This window comes from Chiloscyllium punctatum, chromosome 3 (genome assembly GCF_047496795.1).
Source record: "Chiloscyllium punctatum isolate Juve2018m chromosome 3, sChiPun1.3, whole genome shotgun sequence".
NCBI lineage: Eukaryota > Metazoa > Chordata > Chondrichthyes > Orectolobiformes > Hemiscylliidae > Chiloscyllium > Chiloscyllium punctatum.
Window position 1 is genome coordinate 42,956,921 of NC_092741.1, and position 26,007 is coordinate 42,982,927.

The 26,007-nt window shown below is 39.9% G+C and overlaps 1 protein-coding gene across 4 annotated transcripts in view; it reads left to right on the forward strand.

The window, feature by feature from the left end:
• sesn1 (sestrin 1) overlaps window positions 1-26,007 on the forward strand; it is a 130,540-nt gene that overhangs the window by 76,582 nt on the left and 27,951 nt on the right. Inside the window, exon 2 of one of the 4 annotated variants that reach the window (XM_072552350.1) lies at window positions 20,703-20,863. The exons of the other annotated variants lie outside the window; for them this stretch is intronic. Within the exon in view, the coding sequence (XP_072408451.1) occupies window positions 20,798-20,863 (66 nt within the window). The 5' untranslated portion in view covers window positions 20,703-20,797. The remainder of the gene's footprint in view (window positions 1-20,702; window positions 20,864-26,007) is intronic. 4 annotated transcript variants of the gene reach the window in all.

Here is a 26,007-nt window from a genome sequence, read left to right on the forward strand (position 1 = left end):
GTTGCATTTGAACGTGGCCTACTTCCATATTTGACGAGTCACAAATGGTGCTGAACATTGTGCAATTGTCAGCGAACATCATCACTTCTGACCTAACGATGGAGGGAAGATCATTGAAGCAGCTGAAGATATTTGTACCTAGGACACTATCATGAGGAATTCCTGCAGAGATGTCTTGGAGCGAAGATGACTGACCTCCAACCACCAGATTCATCTTCCTGTGTGCTAGGTACGATTCCAAATAGTGGAGAGTTTACCTCTGATACCCATTGCTTCCAGTTTTGCTACGATCTTTGATGCCACACTCAATCAAATGTAGCCTTGATATCAAGGGATGTCAATCTCACTTTCCCAGTGGAATTCAGCTCTTTTATCCATGTTTGAACCGAGGCTGTAATGAGATCAGGAACTGAGTGGCCTTGTGATCTTGTGTACTTTCCTATTTGTTGTGTGTATAACTTCTTTCCAGCTTCTGTGGTATGAAATAGCATGTTATGGGTGCTGGTAACTTCACTGAAAAGCAAATCAATTCTGTGGGAATATGTTTTTTGATCAATGCACATTTGAGTTTTACAGGAAATATCAGGTTCAGTTGAATTTTACTTGCCATTTTTCAACATTGGGAGAACATAATGTTGAGATCTTTCAGAGTTTTGTTTGTTGCCTTGCCATTTCAGTGATCACCAATGAGTATCAATCAAAACCATTGCCTTTCCTGAATGGTTAGAGAGTGGAACTGAATCTGCTGTCCTTATAACAATGCTACCTACTGGAATGCTAGATTTCTCATTTTGTGAAGCCATAGAATCACATAAACATTGCAGTGCAGGAAGAGACCATTCGGCCCATCTTGCCTGCACTGACTCTTTAAGTGAGAGTCATTATCTAGTGCCAAACTCCTGCGTTTCCCCCATACACTTACAATTTTTTAAATCCAAATAATCATTCTCTTGGATGCCTCAATTGATCCTGCCTCCTCTATACTTCCAGGCAGTGCAATCCACGCTCCACCTGATCAGAGTGAGAAGGTTTTTCCACACTTCATCCTTGCTTCTTTTGCCGATCACTTTAAATATATGCTGCCTTTTACAAGCAGAGCAAGTTTCTTCCCATCTGCTCTATCCAGCCTAGTCAGGATTTTGAAAGCCTAAATTAGATCTCCTCTTCTGCACTCTTTCCAATGCATTCACATCATTCCTATAATGTGGTGCCCAGACTGTACACAGGTCTAACAAGTTCACCATCATCTTGCTTTTGTACTCTAGGCCCTGTTAATGAAACATTCGCTGCTTTACTTACTGCTGTCTCTACCTGTCCTGACACTTACTAAGATCTATGCATATACACACCAAGGTCCTTGTGCTCCATGACCACCCTTAGCATTGTGCTGCCTATTTCGTTTTGTCTTTTAATGATCTTCACAACACAATGGATGACTTCAGATTTTTCTACACGCACACATGCACACACCCCAATTTTGACCCAGAGGACCGCCACGACAAACCTTACTCCAACCCTAACATATCCACTGACCGTTACCATCTGTTTCCTATAACTCGGCTCATTGTGTATCGATGGTGCTACTGACCATTTTATTCCATGGCCTAAAACATTCCCCATGAATCTGTGGGTGGCAAATGTTATCAAAAAGTCCATTTACAGCACATCAACATCACTACCCTTATCAAACCTTTCCGGTACCTCGCCAAAAAAACTCCCAAGTTAGTTGAGCATAATTTTCATTTGAAAATTCATATTGATTCTTCTTAATCAATTCACCTTTTTCATGTAACTATTAATTCTGTCTCAAATCATTTGTCTGCAGATGCTTCCCCATCACTAAAGTTAATCTGACTGATCTATAATTACTAGGCTTATCCTTCTAACTTTTCTTGAACAATGCTGTACAGTTTGCAATTTTCCAGTCTTATGCCATCTGCCCAAAGTCTAGAGAAGAATGAAAAGTTGTGGCCAGTGCCCCTAAAGTTTCTCTCACTCTTCCTTCAAAATCCTTGGATGCATTTTATCCGGTCCTGATTCTCGATTTGAGGAATGCATGGGGCTGCAGAGACCTTAACCTTTTTGTTTTCTATGGAGATTCTTATGTTGTTTCCTTGTGATGTTAAAGTAAGTTCTGTATCTGTGTGTAATAATAGTAATAAGTTTTGCAACCCAGTGCCACATGTAATCTGTTTATACACTCTTTAATTCCTTCATTAAACTTTTTTCAATGTCATATTACTAATTAACGAGTAGGAGGCATCTGGACTAGGGGCTTGTTATGTCTTGTGGTTTCCAGAAGTTGTAAATTATTCATTTTGAAACCTGCTATTCTAAGAGTTGCAAACAGCATTTTTTTTTTAAAAAGCTGGCACAGCTCCAAAATGGGTGATAATTCAAAATAATACGCAATTAGAAAGCAGCCCTGTTGACCACAAGGCAACTGAAAAAGTTAATCTCTTGTTATGTTGGATGTCTGCATTTTGGGTCCAGTTTTCATATTTGTGTTTTGTTTCGCTGTGAAACATTCTTAGATGTGCTAACACCATTTCATTGGGTTCTGTGATGACTGTCAGGTTCAATGCAAGATTTGCACACACTGCCACTGTGGTGCTTGTAGGGTCAATTCAATGTTTCGAGATTTGTTTGCTTTCATCAATCCATTAACGTCATCTTTGCCTGCTCCCAATGACGTTTCTTGTTTTGTTTGGTGCCTTCCCAAATAGACCTTCCACATTTGGTTCAGTCACAAGCCCATGAGTTGACAGGGATATTTAATCTCTTCAGGAGTACTTTATAGATGTCCCTAAAATATCTCCCGAGAGTCTCCTGTTGTGACTGAGTTCCAAACAAAAAAAATACTTAGTGTCAGGCATATGAATGACATCCCAACAGAGAGAATTGGCACCATTAGTGCCTCAATACAGGGCATATGAAAGCCTATGAATTTTGTCACCTATGTCTGCCTTTGTCAAGAGTATGTCTGACAATATCGAAATGATTCAAATTTATTCAATTAGTGTTCTTATTCATAATGACCAACAGAAAGAAGAGGACTGTGGTACCTATATTATGCACCAAACTAGAAAGATTTTGAAGTAATGAGAACTGCTATTGGATCAAGTGTATTTTGTGAACCTTCAAAATTAAAACAAATCAAATGAGTATTAGTTCATTTTTACTCCTCAATCTTGACAGTAGCATGTGATGTAGTGGAATTAATCCGTTGGTGGCATTGTGCACACATTGTAGCAAACTGTACCACATTAATCACAATGCAGCCTTTGTTGTTGATGTGCTCTCTTGAATATCTGACTAATAGAATTATAATATTGAAAGCTGATGTAAGAAACATTGTTTGGTTTTGGGTTTGTAGCAAGGTTTGTCCCTTTCAAATTTTAGGCGTTGTTAACATCTCCAATTTACATTTTAATAATTGTAAAAGGTTTATGGGAAACTATTGCTAAAAATTGATTGAAGAAGTAACTTGGTAACATATCATCTTTTTTGGTTCTTTGCACAAAATTTGATTACCACTAAAATCATTTCCTGCACTTTAAACTTGTCTACATGTAATAACAGTTTCTAGTGGCTGCCGTCTTTATTCAATCCATGGAAGGTCTATGTGGTTCAAAGACTGGTTTTTTGTATATGTGGCTCTGCTTTTTAAAAAAAAATGATATTCTGTTCAGTGATGCTATTACACACGTCTGGACATTTTTTACCACCACCAAATCACCCCTGTTACTACCTAAAATAAATGTTTAACAGGTATTAACTCTGCAACAATCTCAAATGTGGGGGTGTGTAGGTAAAGAGCAAGGTAGTTAAATTTCAAGGAGTTGGAGGGGTTAGAGCTGATTCTTCCCCTCCATATAAACTCCAGCCACCTGCCTGCAGTGGATTCTGGTTAATAGATAGCCCCCGAGTCTCCACTGAAGATTTCTTTGGTTTGTGGAGCATTCTTTTTACTTACTGATAGTGCAATTGACCAACAAAAAACTTGTAGTGCAGTAGTCATAGAATCATTCCAAACAGTGTGGAAACAGGCCATTAAGTTTCTGGATGCATTTTGTCTGCTTGTTTGGGTTTGTTGCTGAGAAATCGGCGGACTGTGTTCATTGGGTATCCATTCTTTTTGAATACACTGTATAGGTGAATTTCCTATGCTCTTCGTAGTTCCTCTGTGCTGCAGTGTGTAGTGGCTCGTTGAAATAATATTCTAATGCAGCTCCGTTTGTGGGTGTTGGGATTATTGCTTCTGTAGTTCAGTATTTTGTCCTTATGTTTTTCTCTAAGTTTGAAGTTTCCTGTTGGCTGTTCGCTTTACTGCAGCATCTAGGAATGGCAGTTTGTTGTTGTTTTCCTCCTCTTTACTGAATTTTATGTCAGTAAGGGTATTATTGATGGTCTTGAAGGTTTTCACAAATTTGTTTTGTGATGACAAAGGTGTCATCCACATAGTGGACCCAAAGTTTGGGTTGGATGGTTGGCAGAGCTGTTTGAGTTTCTGCATTACTGCCTCTGCTAAGGACCCTGATATCAGAGATCCATTGATTTGTCTATAGGTTTTGTTGTTGAAGATGAAATGGATGGTAAGGCATAGGTCCACTAGATTGACGATATTGACCTTGCTGATGAAGTTGGTGGTGTTTGGTGTATGTGTCTTTGGTTCTTCTAATAGTGTCGGCAGTGTTACTTTGGCCAGGTTGATGTTGATGTGAATAGGGTGGTTATGTCAAAGGAGACCATTATTTGAACCTCTTCTGTCTTGGTATTGTTGGTCTTCAGGAATTCTTGGGTGGAGTGCTTGGAGTGGCCTGAGGCTTCTATTAAGTGTTTTAGTCTTTGGTGTACCTGCTTGTCTAATCTGTAAGTTGGTGTTCCAGGTAGCAAGACTATGGGTCTGAGGGGAGCTCCTGGTTTGCGAATTTTGGGTAAACTGTAGAAGCGTGGTATGTTGGATCCATCTGGTTTCATTTTTTTGATAGTCTGTCTGTCTTATTTCTCCAAATGTCTGAAGTTTTCTCAGTAGGGCCCTGATTCGGTTCTCTAGTTGTGGAGTCGGGTCTATTGCCACTTGTTGGTAAATGTTGCTATCTCCAAGCAGTGTGTTCACTTTTTCAGTGTAGTCACTTTGATTTAAAATGACTGTCAATACTTTGAAATACCAGCTGGAAATGATAGTCCATTTAGATTGGCCACATTGCATGTGAAGTAATGTACAGAGCAGGAACTTGTATATCAAATTTAATAAACCTAATTGGAGCCTTTGAGGGATAACTGACATAGTGAGTAAGGAACACTTCAAATTTGAGGCGACCACTTATTCAATTTGAGAATTGTTTAGATGGTAGGAGATTGAGAGCAGGTGTATTGGGTATATACTTCAATTAGCAGAATCTGGCAAATTGAGCCTCCCATATCCCAGATTTTTATCTGAATGATAGGTAAAGGATAAAGGAGTTTAAAAAAAAATCAGATATCCAACTCCGTTGAAAACAAATGAGGTGGTCCAATAAATCATACAGATGGAAGCAGAAAATTTAAAGGAATGTTGATAGATTAAATGGATAGGTGGATTTTCTGAGGACATTCACTTTGGACTTAAGAGTGTGTGATCATAGTATTTTCTAAATGGCAGGAAAATGAGAATTGTGGTTGAACAATGATTTAGAAGCCCAAGTACAGAAAGCATAAAATGCTTGTGGAAAGGTACAAGAAAATGTAAAAGTTGGCTTTAATCTTGGAATGGAAAATGAAGGAGTGGAGATTGGCAGGATGTGGTGGGGGCTGTTTGTTCTCGTTGCATGGGGCTCTGATTGTGCCTTGTTTGAAATATTACATTATTTTCTGGATGTTGCCCTTTGGAAAGGATGTAATGACTTGGAAGACAGGTAGTTTGTATTACAATAAAAGGACTCAGTTACCATGTTAGGCTAGTCATGTATTACTAGAATATTAAAAAAAGTGATCTAATTGAGTTATTTAAGATGATTTCAGATGTTGATGAGATAGATAGAGAGAAACTGTAGGTAGACCTGAATAAAGGGGTACATTAAAACTAGTGTAGGTATTAAGGATGTATTTTCCTTAAGGATGTATGCCTCAGTCTTTTTGTTTGATTGGAAGTGTTTTTGGCACCTGCTTTTTACACTACTTGTTTCTCCACATAACAAAAGTCATATGTTTGTCAAAGTCTTAATTCTCCAATATCAGTTATTTTAGTTGTAAATTTAACGAAGTATTGCATTAGAATTGCTCGTTTAAGATTTCTTTTTGATAATCTGTGCTGGGTCCACTGCTTTTCATCATTTATATAAATGATTTAGATGTGAGCATAAGAGGAATAGTTAATAAGTTTGCAGGTGACACCAAAATTGGAGGTGTAGTGGACAGTGGAGAAGGTTACCTCTGATTACAATGGGATCTTGATCAAATGGGCTGAGAAGTGGCAGATGGAGTTTAATTTAGATAAATACGAGGTGCTGCATTTTGGGAAAGCAAATCTGAACAGAACTTATACACTGGAGAAAGTGAGGACTGCAGATGCTGGAGATCAGAGCTGAAAATGTGTTGCTGGAAAAGCGCAGCAGGTCAGGCAGCATCCAAGGAGCAGGAGAATTGACGTTTCGGGTATGAGCCCTTCTTCAGGAATGGAAGACAGCAATTCTCAGTTGCAATGGTCAGCCATAATAATACTGAAAGGTGTAACAGGCTGTTCCTATTCTTATGTTGTATAAAGATGGACTTTAGTAAGGCATTCGACAAGGTTCCCCATGGGAGACTGATTAGCAAGGTTAGATCTCATGGAATACAGGGAAAACTAGCCATTTGGATACAGAACTGGCTCAGAGGGTGGTGGTGGAAGGTTGTTTTTCAGACTGGAGGTTTGTGACCAGTGGAGTGCCATAAGGATCGGCGCTGGGCCCTCTACTTTTTGTCATTTACATAAATGATTTGGATGCGAGCATAAGAGGTACAGTTAGTAAGTTTGCAGATGACACCAAAATTGGAGGTGTAGTGGACAGCGAAGAGGGTTACCTCAGATTACAACAGGATCTGGACCAGATGGGCCAATGGGCTGAGAAATGGCAGATGGAGTTTAATTCAAATAAATGCGAGGTGCTGCATTTTGGGAAAGCAAATCTTAGCAGGACTTCTACACTGAATGGTAAGGTCCTAGGGAGTGTTGCTGAGCAAAGAGATCTTGGAGTGCAGGTTCATAGCTCCTTGAACATGGAGTCGCAGGTAGATAGGATAGTGAAGAAGGCGTTTGGTATACCTTTCTTTATTGGTCAGAGTATTGGGGTTTAGGATGCACCTCTCTGTAGAACTCCAGGGAACGTGTGGGGAGAGGGAGGGCAGGAGGTCAGTCATTGGGAGGCGGTGCCTGCTTAATCACTAAGCAAAAGCCCGATCAATGTTGGAACCACGTCTTTGATGTAATGGTTCTATCGGGACCTCGAGATCTCCTTCGGATCATCCGATTTTCGGGTAATTGGTTTTCGGATAATTAAGGTTCCTCTGTTGGGGTTTATAAAATCATAAGGGGCATGGGTAGGATAAATAGACAATGTCTTTTCCCTGGGGGTGGGGGGAGTCCAGAACTAGAGGGCATAGGTTTAGGGTGAGAGGGGAAAGATATACAAGAGACCTAAGGGGCAACTTTTTCACACAGAGGTTGGTGCGTGTATGGAATGAGCTGCCAGAGGAAGTGGTGGAGGCTAGTATAATTGCAACATTTAAAAGAGCATCTGGATGGGTATATGAATAGGAAAGGTTTTAAGGAATGTGGGTCAGTTACTAGCAGGTGGGACTAGATTGGGTTGGGATATCTGGTTGGCATGGACGAGTTGGACCAAAGTGTCTCTTTCCATGTTGTACATCTCTATGAGGTTAAAGTTTAAAAAAGTGAAACAGTTGCTTGGTTGTAAGCTGACTTAAATCACATAGAGACTTTCTCTGTGAATTGAATTTATGTAAAATATAAGGAAACCACAAATGATTTTAAGACACAAAGAAGACAACCTACCTAAGGAAGGAAAATATCAAGGCATACTAAATTGATTCATTTTGGGTTTGTTGCTTCTTGGCACAGCAAAGGAAAAAGAAGGAACTCAGAGTGGAATGGGAATGCAGTTAAGAGTGAGGGAAAAATATTCCGGGAGTTAACACTGAGAAGATGGATGAGCAGAATTTGGCTATTTGGCCCATTGAATCTACTCCACCATTCGCTATGGCTGATTCTCCTGCCTCCTCCCCATAACCTTTTGATTCCCCTACTAACCAAGAACCTATCTATCTCTGTCTTAAATACATTCAACTTTGCAGCAATGAGTTCCACAGATTTACCACCTTTTTGCTGCAGAATTCCTCCACATCTAAAGGGTCACCTCTTCACTCTGAGGTTCTGTTCTCGAGTCCTAGTCTCTCCTATTAATGGAAACATCATCTCAGTATTTTGTAAACTTCAATGAGTTTACCCCCCACCCCTCCCATCCTTCTAAATTCCGAGTATAGATCCTGAGTCCTCAATCATTCCTCATATGACAAGCTCTTTGTACGCAAGATCATTCTTGTAAACTTCAGGAATACCTCCAACACCTGCACATTTGCCCTCAGATACAGGGCCCAAAACTGCTCAATATTTAAAATGTGGTCTGATCAGAGCCTTTTCAAGCCTCAGGAGTACATCTCTGCTCTTGTATTCTATCCCTCTTGAATATAACTTTGCATTTGCCTTTTCAACTGTGATGTGAACCTACATGCTAACCTTAAGAGAATCCTGAACCAGTATAGCTAAGCCCCTTAGTACTTCAGATTTCCGAAGCCTTTCCCCATTTAGAAAATAGTCTGTGCCTCACATTCTCGCGCTGTATTCCACGTGCCACTCTTTTGCCCAGTCTCCTAGCCTGTCCAAGTCCTTCTGCAGCCTCCTATCTCCTCAACATTACCTGTCCTTCCAACTATCTTTCTGTAATTACCAAACTTGGTAACCATGCCCTCAATTCCTTCTTCCAGATTGTTAATGTGAATAGTTGTGGTTCCGTTATGGATCCCTGAGCAACTCCACCACTCACCAGCTGCAATCCTGAAAAAGACCCTTTTATCCCCACTCCCTACCTTTTTGTCAGTTAGCTAATTCCCTATCCATGCCATTTGCCTTGCTCCTCAAACCATAGGTACTTATCTTATTTAGTAGCCTTCTGTGTGGCACTTTGTCAAAGGCCTTCTGGAAATCCAAATAGATCACATCCACTGGCTCTCCTTTGTCTAACCTGCTCATTACCCCCTCAAAGAATTCTATCAGATTTGTTGGGCCTGATCTCTCCTTGACGATCTCATGCTGACTCAGCCCGATTTGACCATGCACTTCCAAGTCCTCAGCAATCCCAAATTTAATAATGAACTCTAAACCTTAGGCAATGTCAGAGGTAAGTTTAACCAACCTGTAATTTTCCACCTTCAGACTTCCTCCCTACAGATAGATCCATTTAAAGTATCACTTAGCATGATGGACAAGAAGGGAAATTGGATTGCCAGCAATTTCTTTTTTCTTGAAAATAGGGTCAAAGTAGCAAGAAATTAAGTGCTTTGCATTTTTCACAAGGCTAGCATTAACATAACAACTTAGAACAATTAGACGATCTCAGTACAGTGTTTTTATTATACGATTTGTACATTGAGGTTTGCCCTTTCATTAAAAAGTGCCTAACAATGTTCTTTTGAAACAATCATCCTCCTGTTGAAATGAACTTTGTTCCAGAAGTTGTACTTGTGGTGCAATAACATTTTGTGTGCAACATTTAAGTTAGTTGTTGTAAATTCTCTTTGTATTCTGAAAGCTCAGTAAAATGTGATTACCAAATAGTTTATAATGTTTAAAATGTACATGCCTGTGGACTAAATGAAGTAATATTCCTTTAGTACTCACTGTATTTATCTGTCAAATTATCACCAGTAAATAATTGTTTTGGAGTTTCTCATAACTGCATTAATAAAATTGGAAAATAGAACTATAGTAATGACTAAAATTATTTCACAACTACTTGATCACTCCATAATGTTTTTATAAATTGTCCTGAAAATTGCTTATTAAACCAAAATGCTTTGGATTTTGCCTTTGTTCCTGGTTACTTGCTATTGATTAAGTTTGACAAGATGGTCATGTTACTAAATTTTTTATTCGTCTTTGCTATTTTGTCATCTTCTGATTCTCGCTGCTTGTACAAGGATTTCAAGTTGCGCCTGTATTAAAGTTTTAACCCTTTCACTAAAGAATGTTTGCTCTCAAATTGAAAATATTTATTCTCTAACTTGCATTTTTATTTCTAATTAAAACATGCAAACTGTATTGACGCTTCTGACAATGAATATTGTAAAGAGCTGATATACAAATTAATTATCTTATAATACTATTGACCCGAAACATTGACTCTGCTTTTTTTCCAGAGACGATGCTGAGTTTTTCCAACAATTTCTGATTGTTTTTGAGTTTGCTTTTATTAAGAAAATATTGACTCTAAATGATCTTTAGTCTAGCTGGAAGGTTTTTTGGATATTTTGGTAAATAATGTATTTTTCTGAAAGAAGACAAAGGTATCACCTCATTGTGCAGAGTCTTCAGGAAAAAAAATGATTTCTGGAGCACTTCACTGTAGATTTTAATTCTGAACTGACCAGTTTTTTCCTCTAGGTGCTGCAGAGAGACAGATTTATGATTTAATTTTTATGATTGTCAAAGCTAAGATTAGCCACCATCTTAGTAGTGAGCAAAGGGATCAGGAAGGTCCTTGTTCCAAACAAAGAGGAGTAAAAGTATGATATGAACTAAATAAGTGGAAATATGAGGAAGCTTTTCATAAAGTGAGAACTAGAGTTAAGAAACTAAAAACAGTAATACATGAAAATAAATGGAATTTGGTACTGATATTGTTTTGATGCTAAATTTTCATCTGAATTTGATATAACAATTGTGCACATGGTAGTTAAAACTTTGAGCTGTCAGCAAATCTTGTGCATTTGCATTAGTTGATAACAGCAGGTTGCAAACTTGAGAACTGAAGGATTGCTTTAAGTTGACAAATGCTTCTCTGCTGTCAAGCTTGTATGTTATTGATGTGGCTATAGTGCGGTTGAACTGTAGACACTGAGCCAGCACTTGTTAAGTACATCATGTTCAGAAGGACCTCACACAGCATTTGAGAGCTGCACAAATTTTAAAATGTTCTTAAATCTGTTGCATCAGTTTGAAGACCTTGGACTTGACTACTACTTTGGTAGTCCTTGCGGGAGAAAACAAAATTTGCAGAATATAATAAGCACAGGATTTGAAAACACTTGCAGATCTTGATTTTCAGGTACTCATTTCTTATGTGTGAAAGGTTCTTTCAATCATATAGTGTATTTCCCTAGATTCATAGCTTGTTGAGAAAGGAATTGCATTAAAAAGTGTTCTGTTTCAAGCTATTGTGAAGGTCTACCAGACTCCCATCTTGAAGTAATTGTTAATTTTGGACACTGCAAGGCGTTGCAACATCAATTTCTACAGAAACTTGCAATATTTCATGTTGCTCTGTGAAAAAGCTACCTTTATTTCCTGAGACAAAAGTTGTTACCTCATTGCTGTCAATATTGGCTAAGCATTTCCTCCTTCTGAAGACATTAATCAAATCTGTTGAGAAGCAGAAAATCCTTTGCTCCTACTGCTTGAATACTGATTGGTTATGTTAATCTTTAGGGAACCTATATCAGATGAGGTTTGTTTTTCATTTAAACTGCTGCTGTCAGAATATCTGCAAGCAAATCTATCCTAATTTTGCACCATGGACATCTTTCTTTACAAATGTGGTGTATAAAGTCCAAAATTACAAAACCACTACGATTATTATCTAACCAATCTTGTCTAGATACATATAACATAACATTTTTTTATCCTGAGTATTCCTCCTTATGAAAAGTAATGTTTGAATGGAATGTGTTGGAATATTGCATGAAATTCTGGTCTCCTTCCTATTGGAAAGATGTTGTGAAACCTGAAAGGATTCAGGAAAGATTTACAAGGATCTTGCCAGGGTTGGAGGATCCGAGCTACAGGGAGAGGCTGAGCAGGCTGGGGCTGTATTCCCTGGAGCGTCGGAGGTTGAGGGGTGCCCTTATTGGGTTTATAAAATCATAAGGGGCATGGATAGGGTTAGTAGACAAGGTCTTTTTCCTGAGGTCGGGGAGTCCAGAACTAGAGGCATAGGTTTAGGGTGGGTGGGGAAAGATATAAAAGAGACCTAAAGTGCAACTTTTTCACACAGAAGGTGGTCCATGTATGGAATGAGCAGCCAGAGGAAGTAGTGGAGGTTGGTACAATTGCAACATTTAAGAGGCATTTGGATGGGTATATGAATAGGAAGGGTTTGGAGGGATATGGACCGGATGCTGGCAGGTGGGACTAGATTGGGTTGGGATATCTGGTTGGCATAGACTGGTTGGACCGAAAGGTCTGTTTCCATGCTGTACATCTCTATGACTCTGTTTCATTTTTAGAATCATATTCAAATCTTAATTGTTGCTTAATAAAAATCAAAAGAACTGCAGGAGATCAGAAACAGAAACAAAAATTGCTGGAAAAGCTCAGCAGGTCTGACAGCATCTGTGGAGAGAAAGAAGAGTTAACATTTCGGGTCATAGAATTATATAGCACAGAAACAGACCCTTCAGTCCAGCCAGTCCATGCTGAACATAATCCCAAACTAAACTAGTCCCACCAGCCTGATTCTGGCCCGTATCTCTCCAATCCTTTCCTATTCATGCACTTATCCAAATGTCTTTTAAACATTGTAATTGTACTCACATCCTCAGGAAGTTCATTCCACAAGCAAATCATCCTCTGTGTAAAAGATTTGCCCCATATATATTTTTAAAATCTCTCTCCTGTCACCCTAAAAATGTGCCACCTAGGCAAACATCAACTACCATTCTGTCTATAACACACATGAACTTATAAGGTTGCCTCTCATTGTCCACCCTATCTAACCCTCTGATGATCTTTTATGTCTCCAGTTAAGTCACCTGTCAACCTTCTTTCTAATGAAAATAGCCTCAAGTCCCTTAGCCTTTCCTTATAAGACCGTTTTTCCCCCTCAAACCAGGCAATATTCTAGTAAATTGCCTCTGAACCCTTTCCAAAGCTTTGACATCCTTCCTATAATGTGGTGACTAGAACTGTACACAATACTACAAGTGCGGCCACACCAACCTATCCAATATTGCTTGATAACTCAAACCTTCCATGCCGGACACCGTCCTGCTAAATCTCTTCTGAACCCTCTCCAGCTTAATAATATCTTTCCTATAACTTAGCAACCAAAATGGAACACAGAAGACCGTTTTCACCAATGTCTTGTACAATCCTCAACCCCCAACTCTTAAACTCAAAGGATTGAGCAATGAAGGCAAGCATGCCAAATGCCTTTTTAACCACCCTGTGCATATGTGACGCAAACCTCAAAGAATTATGTACCTGAACTTTTGGGTCCTTCTGTTCTACAACGCCACCCAAGGTCCTACCATTAATTGTATAAACCTTGTCCTTGTTTGTTGTACCAAAATACAATACCTCGCATTTATCCAGAGCTACCATTTTTCAGCTGACTGACCCATTTGATCAAGATCCCTTTGTAATCTTAGAAAACCTTCTTCACCATCTACTGTACCACCAATTTTGGTGTCGTCAGCAAACTTACTAACCATGCCTTCTATATTCTTGTCCAAATCATTTATATAAATGACAAAGAAAAGAGGATCCAGAACTGATCCCCATGGAACTCTGCTGGTGACAGGCCTCCAGACCAAAAAGCAACCCTCCACCACCATGTAAGGGGACAATAATATTCCTGGCGAGGAGTTGTGCTCATTGGCTAAGCAAGTTTAGACAGGTAATTGACACAGCATAAGTGGCCAGCTCCCAAAAAAAGTAATGTGTAGGTGGGGAGAGATAGGTAGAAGTCAGAGTATCCAGGAAAACAAGCTATAGTCATCTTGGGAGAAAACGCCTATGTCAGCCCGAGGGAAGAACAAATTCAAAGACAGCACTTCAAAACCACCGTCCCTGCTCCTCCATTATACAGGACAGATTCAGGATCAGTGACTCATTCTCATCTCACAGTCAAATACTTTCTTTATCCAATTAACTGATGTACCTAAACTGCTGCTGCTTAACACACTCAAAACGATATTAGAAAATTGATGCAAATCGTTAACTGCCTATATTAGGTAACTATGATCACAATCCCCCAAAGTCAAAACTGGAGAATCTACATCATAAAGGATGTTTTTCAGCAGAATTGGTATGCTCTGCACAGATATGAGCAATCTCATAAATGATGGATCGGATTAAATTAGTGCAGTCATGCATATTAGTGAGCATTAAGGAAGTTCATAAATATTCCCATCCATAATGATGGCAGAGCCATGTGAGTGCAAAAGACAAATATTTGCAACTGTCTTAAGCTAGATAATAAGTAAGTGGATAATACATCTGTCTGTCCTGAGATTCTGTTTCCACCCCCGTCACAGATACCAGTACTTGTGTAAATAATAAATTCTGTATGAGAACAAGAAATGGCTGAGCATACTGGACTCAGCAAATGGGTCCTGATAATACCCTGCTATGGTGCTGAAAACTTACGGTACAGAATTAGATTAGATTAGATTAGATTACTTACAGTGTGGAAACAGGCCCTTCGGCCCAACAAGTCCACACCGCCCCGCCGAAGCGTAACCCACCCATACCCCTACATCTACCTCTTACGTAACACTACGGGCAATTTACCATGGCCAATTCACCTGACCTGCACATCTTTGGAGTGTGGGAGGAAACCGGAGCACCCGGAGGAAACCCACGCAGACACGGGGAGAACGTGCAAACTCCACACAGTCAGTCGCCTGAGGCGGGAATTGAACCCGGGTCTCTGGCGCTGTGAGGCAGCAGTGCTAACCACTGTGCCACCGTGCCGCCCGAAGTTAGCCTTTACCAAGTTGCAGAAATGAAGCAACAACAGTGGCATCGACTTGACGATGTGGAGAACAGCTCAGCTTTGTCCTATTTACAAAAAAACCCAACAAATCCAATCAAGCCAAAAATCTTCCCACTGGTCTACTCCATTATCAGCAAAGTGATGGAAGGTGTTGCTGACAGTAGCAATTCCTTACGACTAGCTTGCTCATTTGTGTTAATTTGAAAATGATAGCACAGAACTGCGAGAAATGAGTAGATGACCTGTCTTTGGACAGACTGCCATTGTTGTCCCATGTCAGTCAAAGCAAACACTCAGAAACACAGTATGGCTTTACCTCCTTCAGCTTTATTCCGGGCCCTGGAGGGAGAGCGAATGTCCCTGTGCACAGAGACATGAGTTCTCAATCTTCTCTTGGACAGCAGATTCTTAAGGAAATATATAGTCACTTATAGGGAGCAGCCTTAATTGATTGGATGACTACTACAATCAGCGAGCATCAACAGTAAAGATCAAGTCATCTGGCATTATACAATGAATGTTCTTAACTTTGTTAACTGGCTTGACGTAATGAATGCTTTTCTTCTTGTTAACTGACTTTACATAATGAATGTTTTCTCATCTTGTTAAATGGCTTTACATAAGGAATGCCTTTTTACCTTGTCAACCCACTACCCTTGCCTCCAGCACCTTATTGTTTACTGCACATTCTTATCTGATCCAAGTCATGCTAGCTGTGCCTTTTGTCAAGCAACCCTAAACTCTACTCTTTTCCTACCTGCTCATACCTTATACACTTTCTCACCATTACAGTTAATATTCAGCAATGCCTAAAAATCATGAAAGGAAGAAAGTGCAAATAGTCCATGGAGCCCTTTGTCACTAAGATGTTGAGATGCGTCCAATCTATCTCAACTCCATCCCTCCTTACCAAATCTCCTCCTCCTAAGGTGTCTATATGGGCAAGTCTTGAACTCATCTTTCTCCTATCTCTCCTATTTCCCTTCATGCTCTCTCTGAATTTATCATAACCATTTCTGCTCCCATTGAACTGCTGACCACCTAGTTTCCTGTCTCGATTCTTGTATTAGTTAGAATTGCCAACAGTTCCTTCACCTCTGGTATTGTTCTATTTTCCGTCAAATCTTCTATCACTCCTCAGGAAAATAATCCATGACCCCTTTATCTTCTCTCAAACTCCTAAGTATGTTGCCTCCTAAATCCATATCTATCTTTCCCAGAACTTGTTTGGTACTTAAATCACTCCAATCAGGTTTATCCCCCTGCACGGTTTGAATTCTTGCTGAATTCTTCCTTTTGGAACCAGTGGATTGAAACGGGAGAAATGTAACACTAAGTTTTTTTTAAAAAAAGGATGGGGAGAAGAAGCAAAACAAGAGGTCAGTTGGCTTGGCAAGAAAATGGGGTCTGGGGTGAGAATTAGCCTAGATAAAAGATTAGTTGAAGGACAGAAAATAATAAAATGGTTCATTTTATTTGGTTGGCAGATTGTAATTAGTGGGGTGTTGCAATGATCAGTCCAGGGCTTTGGCTATTTTGTCTGTATTAATTGCAGAGGAACCTTTATTATCCAGCATTCAATTATCCGAATTTCGGATTATCCAGCAAGATCCCAAGCTCCTGATGCTTGGCTAAACTATGCTATCCGGCATTCGATTATCTGAATTTCGATTATTTGAACAAAATACTCCTCAGCCGTATCATTCGGATGATTGAGATTCCTCTGTACTTGTTTGAAGGGGCTGAGAGTAATGAATCCAAGTTTGCTGCTGATGGCATATTTAATGGGAAAGTGAGCCATAAGACGATTACAGTCCCTGCACCAAGAAATTCAAAGGTTGCATTTTCTAACCAGTAACACATCCTTTTGTAGCCAAGAAAGAAGTTGGAGAATTAAGAGGAACATGAAAAATTGGAACAACATTCTATACCTTAAACCTGTCCTGCCATTCAACTGGATCATAGTTGATCTTATTCTATTGTGATTTTCCTGTACTACCCCCATATCAACAGATAGATATCTTTAATGTCTGGAAGTCTATCAATGTCTATCTCGAATATGCTCTGACTGAATGCCATCAAGCCTCTGGGTAGAGAAATCTAAAGATTCATTATCCTCTCAGTGAAGAAATTCCTCCTTTTCTCAGTCAAAAATGGCTTACTTCTTGGTCTAAGGTTATATTCTTGGCTCTCGACATCTCAGCTGGGAGAAAGATTTTCCTGCACCTCTCCTATCAAGTTCTATAAGAATTTGGTATGCTTCAAAGAAATTGCCCCTCTCACTTTTATAGTTGAGAGAATTTTCTTCCAATTTCTCAGTAATATTTCCAAAACAGGTGGAGGTGTAGAATGTAGTTGTTGTGGCTCGTATAGAAACTAAGAATCTATGTGGAAATGGGAATAATATTCTGTTGAGAGAAAACCTCAAATATCTGGATTGTTGAACACACTCATTAATTGACATAGGTATAAGCAGATTTAAAGGTTGAAGGAGTGGTCTTAGACAAATGATAGTGTTAATTGGAAAAGAGAAGAGCTGGGATAGGGTTCACTTAAGTAAACCTGAGACCTTGTAAATTAAATTACTCAGGCAGTCAACAGGGCTTCATACTATTAAGGTGCAGGAGGATTTAGATAAGGGTAAATTCAACAGCAGCAAGCAAACTATCAAGATACTAGAACATAGCAGTGTTTTGAGCTTTAAAAAATAAGTGGAATGGACAAAGTAACATACAAGGAAATAATGTTTATGATGATATCAGGGAAAGTTAGAAAATGGTCGATATTAGACACTGAATCTTTGAAACATTTTCAGCCAATTAATTTCTATCTGTGTTTCATTTAATATTTTGATCTAATAACTATTTTTAATACGTAACTGCAGAGTAACTAAGGTGAGAACTATATATTCAGATGAACTCACTTTCAGAAGAAACAGGTAGATGGAAAAGGAGGGAGAGGTAACCTTGACACTTAAAATATGGGATTAACACAGTAGGGTGAGTTAATCTTTGCTCAAGAAATGACGTAGAACCAGTTTCGATGGAGCTAAGAAATGACAAGAGACAGAAAACATTGGGAGCAATTGTTTCTAGACCACCTAACAGCATTAATAATATAGGGAAGGCCACCACTTTGACTTGTAAAGTTCCCAATCTACCTCAGAATAAAGTGAGGACGTGCCGTTAAAATTCACACAACACCAGGTTATAGTCCGACAGGTTTATTGGAAGTACGAGTTTTCGGAGCATTGCTCCTTCGTCAGGTAACTAGTGGGGCAGGATCATAAGGCACAGAATTTATAGCGCAAGATCATAGTGTCATGCAACTGATACAATATATTGAACAAACCTAGATTGCTGTTAAGTCTTTCATCTTTTAGAATGGATTGCAGGTTTCGATTGATTAATATGCAAATCCCAGAACTTCTTTCAAGTCACATTCCTGAGATAACTTAAGGTTTTATAAACAAAAAGTGACATCTCAGCTCAGATAATGCATTAAAGATATGAGGTTAGAGTCTGTCTGCATTCCAATCTTGAGTCAGACTGGTTCTGTTTCCAAAGTAGGAATTTATAAAATGTCACATGGATTGACTGCCTGCAGATTGTGATTTTTGAGAATATATCTGCAAACACAAATCTGCAAACACAAGAATAAAGTAAGATATCTCCAAAGGATATGCAACTCTTTCATATTGCTGTTGTGCAGTCGGAACACAAGTGGTATTCAATGTGAAAAGGATTCTGCCATCAAACACAAATGTGTACAAGCAATCCCAACTTCAAATAGGTTTTGTTCTTGAGTCTGTTCACAAGTAGATTTAAATGTAAGTTGGAGCACAATGTGGGATAATATAGTCTTTCGTAAATATGAGAAGATGTTTGCATGTCTGATCATTAAAATGGACGCACCCCTATATGGAATCATGTTTGTAAGCCTGAGCATTCATTGGTATGACTATTTGTAAACTGGGGACCCCTGTAATATGAATTTGTTAGTGTGATACTAGGTGTACTTGGCCCTGAGCAACAAACCCATGTTTGTGAAACTATCAAAACAGTGGGTAACAGTAAATTAATTTTGTGACTAGAAAATTTTACCACCAATAGTCCCAAATATACGTAAACTAGGAAAGGGGCCACAGTAGACCTGGTATTAGGGAGGAGATCAAAGTTCCAGTGTGGGAGCATTTCTGGAGCAGTGACTATAATTCACAAGTTTTAAATTACTTCTGGACAAGGATAATGGTAGTTCTTGGTGAAAGTACTAAACTGGGGGAAGGCTAATGACATAATATAAGGCAGGAACTAGGGAATGCAGATTGGGTATGACTGTTTGAGGGTAAACCCACAACTGGCACATGGAAATCTTTTAAAGGCCAGTTGAATAGAGTTCAGGACCAGCATACTTCTGTAAAAATGAAGAATAAGGATGGCAAGCTTTGGGAACTTTGGTCAACAAGAGAAATTGAAACTTAGTCAAAAAGAAAAAGGAGATATTTACAAGATTCAGGAAACTAAAGATAGAAAGTGTCCTCGAAGAATAAAAGGATAACAGAGAAGTCAAGGAATTAGGTGGGCTAAAAGGAACCATGAAATATCCTTGGCAAACTGGATTCAGGAAAATCCTGTTGGCTGTTAGGAGGCCTGTAGTAATCTATGTGCAATCCTATCATAGTGATTGCATCCTTCCTATTCCTGAGCTGCACGAGATGGTCTTGCTGGATGACCCCTCCAAGATGTCCTCCCTCAGTATAGATATGGTATTCTCCCTTATATGTAACATAATCCCACTTCCTTTTTGCGTCCCTCTCTGTGTTGCTTGAAGCGTCTAAATCCGAAATATTAAGTATCAGTCTTGCACCTCTTTGCAATCGCTACAACATCATAGTTGTAGCTCTAAGTTCATCTGCCTTACCTGACATTCTTATTCTTAAAACAGATATGCTTCAGACCACCAGTCCTGCCATGTTCAATAACCTCCCCTGTCTTGTTGAACTTAGTCTTTTTCACCTTAGTCTCAGACTCCTCCTCAGTAATTTTACTTGTTGACGTACTGCTCTGGTTTCCAACTCCCTGCCACACTAATTTAAACCTTCCTGAGTGGCATTAGCAAACCTCCCTGTCAGTATATTAGCATCCATCCAATTTAAATGCAACCCATTCTTCTCATACTGGTTCAACCTGCCCCAGACTTCATCCCAATGGTTTACATACCTGAAGCCCAGCCTCCTACATCAGCTTTTTAGCCACTTGTTTAACTGTACTGTCACTGGCACGCGGCACAGGAATTAAGCCCTGGATTTCAACCCTAGAGGTCCAACTTTTCAAATTCCTACTTAACTCCCTGAACTTGCTTTGCAGGATCTCCTCATTCTTTCTGCCTCTGTCATTAGTACTAAGGTGGACCACAACTTTTGACTCTACATCCTCCCCCTTCAGAATATCCTGTGACCACTCGACCATCCTTGCTGCCAAGACACATCTATTTATGACCCGGACTATAGTGCCCCCTATCACCACTGCTCACTTTGCTACTGTACTACAGAGACAGTCATGGTGTCACTGATCTGTCTGCTGCTTCTACCAGGAGTTGCAGCTGAACATATTTTCAGCATTTGTAGTCACTGGTTACTGGAAACATCCTTGATTTCTCACTTTGTTGCAGGAGGAGCATTCCTTGGGGCCGAGTTCTCCTTCTACTTCAAATCTTATTGGCTAAATCAACCTTATCAACGACAGACAATAATCCAAGAACTGATTATGCAACCTTATCTAAACTCTGATCCCTCACTTCCAGTCTCTAGTCCAAGCAGGCTACTACAAAACGTAAGTACTTTATCTCTCTCTAGACACTACCTATTCAGTCTGCAAACCTTGTTCCCTGTGCAGCCAAGGTATGTCACTTTTTGAGTCGTAACATCATCTCCAGGGCTCCATTGCTAGAGTCAGCTGTATGTTCATTCTGACTGACCTCACTCCTCAGATATTTATCCCGCTGCTGCTTTTCAAATCCAAGTTCACTCTCCTTCACTATGTCACATCTACTGTTGCTGCTCAAACTGACATCTGTGGGCTTACTTGAGAAAAGGTGTTCTTAGCAGAGAGGAATTTCAGCAAAGATACATTAAACCGAATAGTGCTACGATGTCATGTTTGTGTATAAGGAAGCATTGACTTGACTGAGCATGCATTACACTGGAGATTTTTCTTACTAAAACAAAAGGGGGTTCTCATTGAAGCGTATAAAATTCTGATACAGTTGGGCAAACTACTTTCTGTGCTGGATGAGATGTGGTCATTAGTCTGAACAAGGGGTCATGGGGTACACTATTTTGGGCTAAGGTGGCATGTTTCTTTACTCAGGATGGCGAATCTGTGGCATTCTCCACCACAAAAGACTGTGGAGACTAAGGTATGAAGTATTTTCAGAAATGTCTAGATTTCCAGCGACCGAAGATGTCAGGAAATGGGGAGAGACTGGGAGTATGATGTTGTGATTCAGCATAAGGTATGATCCTGTTGAAAGGCAAGCAGGCTTGAATGGCCAACTTGTCTAATTTTAATGTTTCTATGTAAACACATTGTATATGTTTCTTTTGTTGATAATATGAAGAGATTAGTGAAAGTAAGCTGATTCCGTTAAAAGCAGAGACTGTGAAATTATAATGGGCAATAGGCAAAAAGAAACAACACCAAATAGATATTTTATGTGTCTTCATGTAGAAGAGAAAATAATTTTTGGAAGAAATGCAGAACCAAGAGTCTAGCAAGAATAAGGAACTTAAAAGAAATTAGTACAAGTAAAGCAACGGTTCTGGTGAAACTAATGGAAGTTAGTAGCAATGAAACCCCTTGACCTAACAACCTAGGTTTTAGAATTTTACACAGTACTGTTAGGATAGTGGGTGCCTTGGTTTTTGAATTGCCAGAATTCCTAGCTTCTAGAATATTTGCCAAACCTGGAAGATAGCAAACTGAAACTTGCTTTTAAGAAAGAAGGAAAAAAAGGGGAACTACAAGCTAGCTCGCCTGACATTAGTGTTAGCCAAATGATAGATTCTATTATTGGGGGGTGTGATGAGGATACTTAGGAAATCATAAGATTAAGCAGAGTCAGTGTAGATTTATGAAAGGGAAATGATATCTGACAAATCTAGTTGGGTATTTTGAGGATGTAACTAGTAAAACATATACAAGGGAAAAACCAGTGAAATATGACGTGTTTGGATTTTACAACACATTTGATAAGTTGCCTCAAAGTTATTACTCTGATGGGGTGGGTGGGATGTTAGCATGGGTTGAGGGTAGGACAATGGATCAGCAAATGGACAAAAAGAAATAGGACATTTGCAGGTTGTTTGACTATAAAAAACATAGTGTAACAGCATTACAAGGATCTCATAACATGGAGAAAGTGAGGACTGCAGATGCTGGACAGTCAGTCAAAAGTTCTGGTGCTGCTAAAGCATTGCAGGTGAGGCAGAACCCAAGAGGCAGGAGAGTCAACTTTTCAGGCATAAGCCCTTCTTCAGGAATGTGGAGGGGGAGGGGGCTAAGAGATAAATAGAGGTGTGGGCCAGGGGGAAGGTAGGTGAGTTGGTGATAGGTGAATGAGGTGGGAGGTAATTGTGTTAAGCCTGTGGGGAGGGTGGAGCAGACAGATAGGAAGGAAGATGGACAGGTCAAGAGGGCAGTGTCGAGTTGGAGGACTGGATCTATCACCATCCCACCTATTGCTTCCCCTGCTCCACCACTCCCCACATTTATCGATCAGCCTCCCTCCCCCTCCACAATCCTGATGAAGGGTTTATGCCCAAAACATCGACTCTCCTGCCCCTCGGATGCTACCTGACCTGCTCTGCTTTTCCAGCACCACACTTTTTGACTTTCATTACATCATACCAAGAATCAGTTTGGTGTATTTTCTCTTTTCTCATTTAAGTCCACAGAGGTCAGTCAAAGCAGCAATGGAGCCAAGGTAAGTGAACCTGGACATGAACAGTGGCAGCCGGATAAATACCTAAGGAGTGGGTTCAGTCAGAGTGAACGTGGAGCTTAATCTAGGAGTGGAACTCTGGAGGTGACATCACAACTCAGTTTCATAGGCTTGGCTGCTCAGAAACCAGGTTTGCAGACTGAGTAGTATCTAGAGAGAGATAAAGTACTTTTAAGCCTCACTATTTTCATTCTATATTAATGACTTAACTGAGGGGATTGAGTGTATTGTCAGCAAACTGGGGTATGATGCAATATTATTTGGGGAAAATGAGCAGTGGAGGGGCATATTAAAGGGGCATAAGTGGGCAAGAACATGGGAGATAGAACTCAATATGGCAAACATGAAATTAGAAGGAAATTGTTATGGCAGACTTTGTTGTAGAGATTAGAGTGAAAAAATGAAAGTTTACTATTTTAACTTATACTGTGTGTAAAGCGGGAAGATATAGTTTTAGCTTCATTTCATTTAGTTGTTTTTGGGAATGAGAAGGCTAGTCCTGTTTGTTTCCCTGTATTTTAATGAGGTTTTACAGTTCTGGAAGTGAAGGGATAAGGGTTAGGAGTTAGTACATTGTAAAACATTTAAAAAAAAACTAAACTCCACTATTGCCTAGCAACAAGGGTCCAGAGACACCAAAAATTCAGCAAAGTAATGGGTGTGTACCCCAGCAAACTGCTAATAAGTTGAGGTTTTGCTTTGGTTTGCTCTGAATTTAAAGTAACAAGGAATTTAGTTTGCAGTCTGGTTTTGGTGTCACTGGGAGAGGTACAAACTGAAGTAAATTTGTATATGTAGAAATTTGCTGGATTAAAATAGACTGGGGCTACATAAACTTGAACAGAAATCAAAGTTTGGAAATAGCGGTGTACATCATTGAAGGTTTAGTCTTTTTATAAGGATATTGCTGGGACACAGGAATAGTCTGAATTTCTGGTGACTGTAACTAAATCTTTCCAACCTTTTGTGTTCAGTTAGTTAGAGTCAGAGATGTACAGCACAGAAACAGACCCTTTGGTCTAACTTGTCCATGCCGACCAGATATCCCAACCCAATCTAGTCCCACATGCCAGCACCTGGTTCATATCCTTCCAAACCCTTCCTATTCGTATACCCATCCAGATGCCTTTTAAATATTGCAATGTACTAGCCTTCACCACTTCCTCTGGCAGCGCATTCCATACACGTACCACCCCCCGAATGAAAAGTTGTCCCTTGGGTCTCTTTTATGTCTTTCCCCTCTCACTCTAAACCTATGCCCTCTAGTTCTGGCTTCCCCGACCCCAGGGAAAAGACTTTGTCTATTTATCCTACCCATGCCTCTCATGATTTTATCAACCTCAAAGAGGTCACCCCTCAGCGTCCGACACTCCAGGGAAAACAGCCCGAGCCTACTCAACCTCTCCCTATAGCTCAAATCTTCCAACCCTGGCAATACACTTGTAAATCTTTTCTGAACCCTTTCAAGATTCACAATATCTTTCTGATAGGAATGAGACCAAAATTGCACACAATATTCCAACAGTGGCCTAACCAATGTCCTATACAGCTGCAACATGACCTCCGAACTCCTGTACTCAGTATTCTGACCAATAAAGGAAAGCATACCAAACGCCGCTTTCACTATCCTATCTACCTGCGACTCCACTTTCAAGGAGCTATGAACCTGCCCTCCAAGGTCTCTTTGTTCAGCAACACTCCCTAGGACCTTACCATTAAGTGTATAAGTCCTGCTAAGATTTGCTTTCCCAAAATGCAGCACCTCGCATTTATCTAAATTAAATTCCATCTGATCAAGATTCCATTGTAATCTGAGATAACCTTCTTCGCTGCCCATTACACGTCCAATTTTGGTGTCATCAGCAAACTTGCTATACCTCTTGTGCTCACATCCAAATCATTGATGTAAATGATGAAAAGTAGTGAACCCAGCACCGATCCTTGTGGCACTCCACTGGTCACAGGCCTCCAGTCTGAAAAACAACCCTCCAACACCACCCTCTGTCTTCTACCTTTGAGCCAGTTCTGTATCCAAATAGCGAGTACTCCCTGTATTCCATGAGATCTAACCTTGTTCACCAGTCTCCCATAAGGAACCTTGCCGTATGTCTTACTGAAGTCCATATAGATCACATCTACCGCTCTGCCCTCATCAATCCTCTCTGTTACTTCTATATAGTTCATGTTTTGTTCCTGTTTAATAACTTTTTTTTTGTGATCGTATACACAGATGTCTGTTGTAGATGTGCTCACTAATTGATCTCCATTGTTTTTTTTCAAAAATAAAAAATGAAGCTTGTGTCTTTTGAGCCAGGTTTCACTGTAAGCCTTTTCCAGTATTAACGTTAGATTGTGGGTGGCACAGTGGTTAGCACTGCTGCTTTACAGCGCTAGAGACCCGGGTTCAATTCGTGCCTCGGGCGACTGTGTGGAATTTACACATTCTCCCCGTGTCAGTGTGGGTTTCCTCCAGATACACCAGTTTCCTCCCACAGTCCAAAGATGTGCAGGTTAGGTGAATTGGCCATGCTAAATTGCCCGTAGTGTTCGGTGAAGGGGTAAATGTAGGGGTATGGGTGGGTTGCGCTTCGGCAGGTCGGTGTGGACCTGTTGGGCCAAAGGGCCTGTTTCCACACTGTAAGTAATCTAAATCTAAATCAGATGAAGGGCATTGTTGCAGCCACACCTGAAGTACTGTTTGCAGTTTGGTCTTTATACCCAAACAAGATTATCCTTTGCTTAAAGGAAATTAGATGAAGATTCAGTCGACCAATGCTGCCCAGTTGCCCATTGTGATCATCATATGAACCGATGAAATGCGCAATTATCGGGAGAGAAAAAGTACTAGAGAAACTAATGGGCCTGTAAGTCAATAAGTCCCCTGGACCTGATGGGTTGCATCTTAGAATTTTAGTCGTATTAGCACAGAAACCGAACATCAAAGTTAATTTGTTAATGAGGAATATATATTAGC